General features: G+C 48.6%; 1 protein-coding gene across 1 annotated transcript in view; it reads left to right on the top strand.

Annotated features, from left to right (window-relative positions):
* The window catches only part of Cnksr3 (CNKSR family member 3), an 87,613-nt gene extending 78,193 nt beyond the window's left edge, over positions 1-9,420 (top strand). Inside the window, exons 10-13 of the mRNA XM_047559687.1 lie at positions 2,187-2,311; positions 3,453-3,646; positions 4,130-4,219; positions 6,562-9,420. Of these exons, the coding sequence (XP_047415643.1) occupies positions 2,187-2,311; positions 3,453-3,646; positions 4,130-4,219; positions 6,562-6,854 (702 nt within the window). The 3' untranslated portion in view covers positions 6,855-9,420. The remainder of the gene's footprint in view (positions 1-2,186; positions 2,312-3,452; positions 3,647-4,129; positions 4,220-6,561) is intronic.
* The last annotated feature ends 327 nt before the right edge of the window (positions 9,421-9,747 follow it).

Raw genomic sequence — 9,747 nt, forward strand, 5'->3', positions numbered from 1 at the left:
CAGGGTTGGTTTCTTTTGAGATCTCGCTCTTTAGCTTGGAAATAACCATTTTCTCCCCGTGTCTTCACATGGTCTTCCCTCTGTATCTGTGTCCTAATCGTCTCTTAAAAGGACACCAGCCATATTGCATTGAGCCCAACCCAATGCCCCACTTTAACTTAATTGCTTCTTTAAAGCTGAGATCTCCAAATGCAGTTACATTCTGGGGGACAGGGCTTCAACGTAAGAACTTGAACAGCGGTTCAACCCCTTGCAATATCTCGACACAAGAAACACCGACCAGGGTGGCGTCCATTGTGTAGGGCCAGGTGTGGGGCAAGGTGGTCCTGGCAGTTCAGGTGAAAGGTGGACAGTGCAGGGACCTCTTGGCAAGCAGCCCCATGGGGCTCAAGAGCAGCACAGCCTGGTGGCTACGAGGGTGGCTCTCATGCTGGGTCCCTTGAGTTCTCATTCCCAGCTCTGTCGCTGGTTTGCTGTGGGCCTTTGTCCAGGTGTCTAACCTTCCTAAGCCTCGCTGTCCTAAGTGTAGTGCTGGCTCTTAGGGAGGCTCTGGGAATGCTGGCGAGGCAAGGAGAGGCAGGTGTCCAGGGTGATGGGAACCTAGCAGATGACAACAGTCAGAAAGCTGAGGAGCCATGCGGAAGGCAGAGGTGGCAGGAGTCTCGTCTGAGCTGGAGGTGACCCAGGAACGTCCACATGGATGTGTTCAGACCATAATGGAAAATTACGTTTCAGTACAGACGCGTGAGCCCCCTCGACTTCCGGAAACTCAGCTAGGAAGAGTCACTCTCCCACTTTCTCCGGATTTGCCCGCCTTCCTGCCATGTTTGGGAAGAGCTGACGGGGAGGGAGAAAGACATCTAGTTTTGCATCTGTGCCATCATCCAAAGGCAGAGGTCACTGAGCAGCTCAGCTACTTAGTGTTCTTGCGACATGTCCAGGATATTTTCAGAACGTGAATGCTGGTAGACAAATCGTCGGTGAGCTCCTTGGCCTCTGACCTGTGGAAATAATTCCAGTTTACTTTTGCTTCTGAGGTCTTCGGGTCTGGATCCTGGCCCTGTGTCTTCAGATATGGTCCAAGATTGACCTATTGAGATGTTAATTCCATACTGAGTAGAAGAGACCAATTATGCATTGGTGGCAAAGGCCACAGTATGGGGTTATGTGGTAGGAGACTGGAGACTGCAGACTGAGCCTGGTCTCTGTGCCTTGGTGTCTCTACTGAAAGTAGCCGCCTCTCTGTGAATCTCCTGGTGGCCACTGCCAGCTCCAGGCCACACTGGCTCTTTGGTCCTTCCAAGCTTGAAATCGGGTTCACAGTCTCACTACAGCGAGAGCTGTTACCACCTGGGCAGAGGGGGTTTAAAGGTAGCTATTTGTGCCTGGCCAGGGTGCAGCACAGTTCTCTCTGGCCTCCACCAAATGTTCGCGCACCTTGGCTGTAAGATCTTGCTGTGCTTTATTAGCCAGAAAAAGTCTGTTGTCGTTGTCATTGTTAGACTGCAGAAGGATGAGACTGGGGCACTCACACAAGATTTAAATTGAGATCAGTAATATAATTAAAATTTAGTGGTATGCACTTTAAGTTTTTTAGTTGACTCAGGTATGTATGTACAGCACGTGTAGCTAAATGTAAATACATGAAATTGTGCTTACTTGGCGATAAGTGATGTCCTTGGCCCTTTGCACAATGCATAGTCTCTTGCTTCTTCAGAGCTACCCTGTTGAGTACTCCTCTTATTCCCATTTATTGGCATTGTATGGATGAGGCAGAGGTGGAGGCCTGGCTCAGCGATCCACAGAGGTTCAGGAAAGCTGGGATCACAGAGTTCCGAGCCCACACTCCTAGTCAGCAGCAGCACTGCAGTGAATTTCATGTCACGGCGGCTTTCTGCATCCTGGTTGCCAGGGCCACTGTTTCCCAGAGGAGGAAACGGAGGCATGGAAGGCCATCTGCTTTTCTCAGAGCTAGACGTACACCCTGGCACCTGCTTCTAAAACCCTGCGTTAATTCTGAGTGCCTTACAGAAGCCCAGACGCCGGGTACTATACTTAGCTGTGACCCTGTGGGTGACCTTGGCCACCACTCACACAGGGTCGGCCTTGGCTTGGGGAGGGAACGGTGCCCCCAGGGTAATATCTGTGCTGACTTCTGCTCTTTTGCTGTGTGGCTGCCGCTGCAGACCTCGCCCCCTCCCACCACGACCCAGTCCCCCGAAAGCACCATGGATGCCTCGCTGAAGAAGGAGAAGCCAGCCATCCTGGATCTGTACATTCCTCCTCCGCCTGCTGTTCCCTACTCTCCTCGGTACGTTGATCCTGTTTTTGGGGTGTGCTGGCCCCCCGTCGGTAGGTTAGCCACAGGGGCAGGAACACCTCCGGGATCTGGAGAGAGGAGGTCGCTGGGTTGCAGTGGGGCGGGCTGAACCTGGAGCGGCTCACTGCGTGGGAGGTGGGGTGCCGGGGGAGGTCCAGGCTACCTGGGGCTTGAAGCGTGACGTTCGGTGGGGAGAGGGGGGTGCTGCAAGTAAAGAATACAGAAATACCTTACTTTTGAAAAACTTACAAAAGGATATACTCCTGGGGTCTGGGAAGGGGCTCTGGGAGGGGCCCCAGGGAAGAAAGGGGTGAGTGCAGGGTGCAGAAGAGAGGGAGCTGGGGCTCTTTAATCTGCCTCGAGGAGACCCGCACGCTCACGCACGTGCACACACACACTGCGAGTAGGCCACGCAGGAGGTCACAGGCTCTGCATTTTGTTCAGTGATGTTTTCACTGATTGCCTAAAGGGATTTGCTAAATTCAAATAATAACAATAATAATGAATAGTAATAACTTATTAACCATCTGGTAACTTGCGATCAACCAAAATTAAGTTTTATTATAAACTGACATTTAGAGAGAATCAGGGTGGAGTCGGCGTTCCGGCTTTTTCCAGTTTCTTTATTTGGTTCAGAAATAGTCTCCGTTGGTTACCATAAAGCGCCCTTTGTCTTTGTGGAATAATCTTCAAATCTAACCACTTCATTATACATCAGGCGGCGTCTTTGCTGAATCTGGACAAGGATAGTACTCTTGGGGCAAGAAAAATGGTTCCGTAGCTCACGCTTTAACCTCTGACCCCTGACCCGAGTAGGAGATTCAACTACGGGCCAGAAGGTGTGAACCCCAGAGCTGTCTTTGCAAAGGCATTTTTGTACCATTTAGACACATGGGCCAAAAAACTGTCCTGACTGTGACTTATTAGGGTCACGGTGTCTGTTGTTATTTGACTAGGAACTGTGTGTTTGGGGGGCAGCTGTGTCTGGGGAGTCAGGTAGTGCTTTTCTCAACCCCAGAGGAAAGAGGAGTTAAATTTTCTCACGTGTGCGGGAGGGAGTACGATTCCTGTGATTTTTTGGCAGGAGCCGAGGTGAGCATCTTAATTGCTCATCTTAATTATTCTCTTCCAGGGATACCTATGGAGGATTCAGTAAGTGTAAACAGCCGTTGCCTGGCCCGAAGGGTTCGGAGTCCCCAAATTCCTTCTTGGACCAGGAGAGCCGGAGACGAAGATTTACCATTGCTGACTCTGATCAGTTGCCTGGGTACTCAGTGGAAACCAACGTTCTGCCCACAAAACTGAGAGAGAAAACACCGTCTTATGGTGAGCCTCCCCTGTTTGTCTTGTTCTGCTGTTTTTCCTTTGACTCCTCCTCCACCGCCCCCTGCCTTATTTGGAACTGTTGGCTGAATTTGGCAGACTCGAAGGGTAATCCGAGGAAAACATAAACCTCAATGAAATTCTAAGTATGAGGCCTTAATTCAGCTCTGGAGCGCGGCCTCGTTGAGTCATTACCCTTCCTGGCATCAAGGCCCAGCTGGCTGAGCTCACATTACGGTCTCAACTTTCACTGCCTGGTTTAACTTCCGAGTTGTAGACTCAGAGACTCAAGTTTAGCCTGCCCGTGTCCTCGTCGCTTGCTGTGGAAACACAGTGCTTTAAAATACTTTCCTTATTTTAAAATTTGTATTTGCTTCTGCTTAGGGGGCTGTGCTCATGTGGGGTCTAAAAGTTGTAAATAAAGGGAAAGAGTCTGAAGTCCCCAAACTCTCCATCCTAGTCACCTTCCTTCTTGTCTCTCTGAAGGCAAGCCCCGGCCTTTGTCCATGCCCGCGGACGGGAACTGGATGGGGATCGTGGACCCTTTTGCCAGACCTCGAGGTCATGGGAGGAAAGGTAGGTGTTATCTGAGCAGACCGAAAAACACGGGGCCCCGCCCCTTTGTTCCCGAATGTGTCGTGATAATTAGAAAGTCTTTAGCCTCTCCGAGTCCCATTTTGTTATGTTCAATCAGGTGAACTTTCTGAGACTCTGCTTATTTCTGGAATGGAATACAGGGAAAGACACAGAACACATAGTGGGTGCAGATCTCCTAATTAGCATTGTGGGCTATAAAAAGGTCGAAGACCTTTAAAAAGACTGTAGACCTTTTTAAAAGTTCTATTTAAAGTTTTTTTTTTTTTTTTTAAACAAGTGAAATAAAGTGTTCATTAAATAATCTCATCCTGAATTATTGACTAATCTTATTGGGTCCATTTATTTTTTCTGATGAGCCAATATGGAGACTTTTTTCTTCCCCCCAAATCCTTCTTGGGTTAGAGAGTGGTTACTATTGGAGAGAAATTTGTGTTGAATTCGCCCTGGAATCAAAGTTACTAGTTATGATGCTAGTCTTCAGGGAAGTGTTTTGAAATGTTTTGACTTTTGCTGCATTTGGATTGCATTTGGTCATCAGCGTTGGCAGGGCATGATGGTAACCTTGCTTCTCAGTGTTGGAGCAGAGAGCAGGTGAAGGGTTAACGCTCCTTGACACTTAGGTGGCAAAAGGAAGAGGGAGGCCCTTAGGCTTCCAAAGTGACCATCCCCTGACATCAGCTAGGGCCTTGGGAAAGTGTCACCTGGCGACTTGCTGGGTCACCAGGCTTGTGCTGAAGTGCGAGGGGCAGGTGCCAGCCTGTGGTTCAGGGTACCCCTCGTTGACGTGTGAAGCTGTGGAGCAGTCAGCAGGTGGCAGGCTGTCCTCTGTTTAGATCCAGGGATGCTAATGTCTCCTCTGCCATTGTTCTGAGCTTCTCCTGCTCAGCCTTTTTTTTCTTTTATATGTTGAGAGATGGAGCTTGGGAGTTGGGGAGTATGAAAATGTCCCCACCACTCCTACTTCTGCGTTTCTTGTGCGATTGTTCTAGAATGACAGATGTCCATCTGCATTTAGCCACTTTAACAAACACACCAACATTACTATAGAGATATAACTCACAGAACGTGAAGTTCGCCCTCAAAGTGGTTTCTGGGCTGTTCACATCAATCGCAGTCTTCTTTCAGAACATTTTCTTCATCCAAAAGCACCCCTGTGCCTTTTAGCTGTCTCCCTCAATTCTGGGTGTCCCGGCCCCTGACTGACACTCATCTACTTTGTGTCTATTGATTTGTCTATTCTGGACATTCCATATAAATAGACTCATTCAATGTGTAGCTTTCTGACCACAGACACTTTTTAAAAGCGACTTTTCTCTTTGGTTACAAAAGCAAAACATTGAAAAACATCTAGAAGGCATGAGAAAATAAAACTCAGCTGGAATTTGCTTCTACAACCTAAGAGCAGTTACTGTGAATGTTTTGTGTATCTTCCAATTGTTCCTATATTTACATGTTATACACTTGGAAAAATGTGGAAAATGAAAAAAAACAGATGTTCAGGAACACTCTGTAAAGCGAATCCTATCTAGAACACGTAGTTTTCTTTTTCTTTTTTTTTTTTATTGCGGCTGCATTAGTGTTCTGTCTCATGGCTAAAGCACCTAATTATTCAGTTTGCTATTGTTGGATATTAAGGATTTTTCTGGGTTTTTCCCAGTTATGAATTGTGTTTCCATAAGCATCCTATACACAGATCCTTGCACGCTTTGGGCAGTGGGATTTCTGTAGACTGCTATGTGTTGCCACTGAGTCCTTTCTTAACTTCCTATTTAGTTTCTTAAACACCTCCCTGGTCGCAGGAGGCCTACTGGCATTAAGGCAAGATCATTATTTGTTCAGGAATGTCCCAGTCATTGTAGGGCCTTAATCTTTGCTCATCACCAAAGGCAAATGGTGCCTGTCCTTCCTTCAGGGTGACATCCAAGGGCACCCCACCTTGCTAAATGCTCAGGGGGGGGTGCCTCAGCAGAAGCAGCCCTGGAAGCATGTACTTCATGTCCTAGGCACTGAGCAAGGACAGCTGGGGAAAGTGAGAGAATCTTGCTGCTTTCTGTCCTTGACTTGTGATTTTAAGTGAATTCTGAAAGTTCTTCCGTGGGTAGAGAAGTGCAGGCTCTCAGGCCCTGCTGGGCCCTCGTGTTAACCTGTCTGGTGCAAGAGCGTCCGACAGCCCTTTGGCCTTGGAGCCCAGCCGGAGAGAAGAGCCGGATGTGGCGCCCCCTTCTGGGGTGTCATTGACGTTGGGGTAGGCAGAGGGCCCCGCAGACGCACCGTGCCAGGGAGCGCTGTTTAACGGACTTGCATGCTCTCTCTGGACACAGGGGAAGACGCACTCTGCAGGTATTTCAGCAACGAGCGGATTCCCCCCATCATCGAGGAGAGCGCCCCTCCCCAGTACCGCTTCTCCAGACCCACGGCCGAGCGGCACCTGGTGCGGGGCGCAGACTACATCCGAGGGAGCAGGTGCCACATCAACTCAGATCTCCACAGCAGCGCCACCATTGCGTTCCAGGAGGGGACCAAGAAGAAATCTGCCTCTTCGGGGAAGTCCTCCTCCGCAGAGCAGTCCCTGCTGGTCAGCTGGCTCACCCGCCTGAAGCTATTGACTCCCTGAGGGCTGCCCTGGAGGGACCCCTGCCTGTCTCCTGCTACCAAGTGCCTCCTTCCTCAGTGGACAGACTCTTGGGACTTCATCCACAGTGTTATGTAGTGACCCTGCGTGATTTCACTTCCTGTTTTGGAAAGTCGAATGCTGCCTTTCTCGGAATTGGATGGCAGCAGATGCAGAGGACCTTAGGTGCTGCTGGTGGAGGCGGAAGGAGGGATGGGGAGGGTCTGCTTTTCCTCCAGTCCCCAGCATTGGAACCCGGAGTGGCCCTGTAAATCCACATGTGGGCCAGAAGGTTCTGGTCATTGTCAGGAACTGGCGACGTTGTTTGTTGTTTTCTCGGGTGGGGGGACTGAAACTGATGGCTCTTGTCACACTGACGTGTTGGTTGCTGGTCCACCTTCTTTACCTGAAAAAGCCAGTGGAGAACACATTTTTGTTTTGATTTTTTTAAAGCTATATACCATATTTTAAGTGCAGCAGCTTCGCCGTTGGCATTGGCAGGCGTGTGCGGGGCTCTTCAGAGCAGAGTTCACATGTGGGCCTGTGACCCTCGGTTAACCCCCTTTCATAGCAACCTCAGTCTAGGTCAGTTAGTTCAGAAACACGAGCACATTTCCACAGGGCTCATTCCACACCGAGAAGGACTTGGTCATTTGTGAGAGGTGTGGTCCGTGTTGTCACGTATCGTCTTTTGGGGAAAAGAAGCTATAAGATTTGCTGAAAGCCAAAGTCTCATTCAGGAAGGTAAAGCAAGATTTAGGTTTATGAGAGCTACATCAGTTTGCATTTTGACCTATTCAATGTCTGTCTTTGGTTTTTGATTTTAAGTGAATTATGAAAATTCTTCTGTTGGTAAAACAACCTCCAGTTCTTTCAAAACCGCATACATTTTGATAATTAGAAATATCTCGGAAAGCCTCAAGGTCACTAATTTTCAACTAGCATCAGGTATTTTGAAAAGGCATCTGGGTATTAACGCTCATTTAAACTGAATGTATGATATTTTGTTAGAATGGAAAAGTACTATCTTGTTAATTTAAGTGTTTTAAATATAGTTGTATATTTTTCTTACTCCTAGTCACCTGTAATTGAAATATTTCTGTCCTGCGTCATACCTGAAGCTAATGAAGAAGAGCGTTCACGGTCCTTTCTCATCTACTTGGGACCGACCACCTTTGCTGCCACCAGCGTGGGCACTCATATTGAAAAATGCAATAAACCCTCCTAAGCATTTGGGGGTTTTACCAATTAGCAACGGGGCCGCAGAGGCATGTGCAGAGTGAAATTAGAACGGGAATCTTCCCAGGGGCTCTAGCAGAGCTGGTATTCCTACTCCAGACGGCCTCCTCACATCCCTGGAATTGTTTATTTTGCTGAACTGCCTGAAGGTCCATCCGTGAGAGACTCAGTGGAGTTGGTGAACCTCTTCTCTGTAGAAGGCCTCTGATGGGTAAGGGAACTGGTAGCCACTCCCCAGTTAGTGTGACTGGATTCACGCAGGCTGTCCACCTCCCCGGGACCCACGGAGGCTGTGCACCCTCCCAGGGATAGGAGAGAGGCTGGAGGGTGTGACTGGGCGAGTGTGCGCGTGGGTGTGAGGGCAGTGTGTGTGGACAGGCACTGGCCAGGAGGGAGCGGCCTCAGAGGAGAGCCGGGCAGGTCTTGCCCGTCTGCTGTCCCCTGAGCTGGCCGTGGGTGCAGTACGGTGACTGCGCTTCCTTTCACTCCCTGGATTTAGGGGAGGGTTCTTAGTGTTGTAGTTCTAAAAGCTTTGGAGGGGCCGGGCATGGTGGTGCACACCTGTAATCCCAGCTGCTCAGGAGGCCAGGGCAAGAGGATTGTGAGTTCAAAGCCAGCCTCAGCAACTTAGTGAGGCCCTGTCTTTAAATTAAAAAAAGAAGAAGAAAGAAAGGTGGGGGTTTGGTATGTGGTTCAGTGGTTAAGCACCCTTGGGTTCAATCCCAGTTGCCAAAAAATAAAAAAGCCTTGGAGGTATTAACTGGCAGGGTAGCCCTTTTCTGTGGAGAAGATGCCACTTGTGCATTGGATGACCATCCTCAGAATGACTTTTCAGAACCAGTCTTCACTATATGCAGTGCCTGACTTAAACTACCGTACCAGATTCGCACTTCTGCAGCCAGGGGGAAGGCCAAAGAAGGTTCCGGCTTCCTCTGCTTTCAGTCAGCCTCTGCAATTTTGTTTTTGTTTGTACTTTTATCTGGAGATGTCTTCTAAATTGTGTTTGAAAAATATATTGCTGCTAAAAAAAAAATCGTAAACCTCTCCTTTTGCAATATATCAAACAGTAGTTCATATGAATTTCTTAGAACTGAATGGAAACTGCTGGCCTTAGTCCAGTGTCATGGTGGACGTGTGTCAACATGAAGAGATGTAGGATGTCAGTAGTTGAAAGCAGCGCTCTGAGCCCCACCTGACACCCACACCGTTTTGTAATAAAAGTTTTATAACATCACTTTACAATCATGGCGTGAAAATCATGGGTGATGAAATACATTCAGACAAAGGCATCGCATCTCTTTCTGTTCTGAAACGAACTGATTAACAAGTTAACCAGTCTCCAAACATACCCACCGATATAGCATCCTAACTAAAATATGAACAAGTGTAAGTCGAACAATGAAATGATTATTGTAAATGCTGTGGTGGGCATCTGCTCCGAGGCAGGATGGAGTAGTGAGACCGGGCAGCACTTGGCCCTGAGGTGGAGGGGCCAGGGCTGGAGCAGAGAGGAGGCCCCTGTAGCTCCTCTGCCCCAGACTTAGGAAGCAGAAGACCGCGCCTCAGCTGGGCCAGTACATAATACTGAACTGCAGAAAGAAAGTCCAGAGCGGCAGAAAGTGGGTAACTTGAGCATAAGAAATAATACTCAGAGACG

This window comes from Sciurus carolinensis, chromosome 7 (genome assembly GCF_902686445.1).
Source record: "Sciurus carolinensis chromosome 7, mSciCar1.2, whole genome shotgun sequence".
NCBI lineage: Eukaryota > Metazoa > Chordata > Mammalia > Rodentia > Sciuridae > Sciurus > Sciurus carolinensis.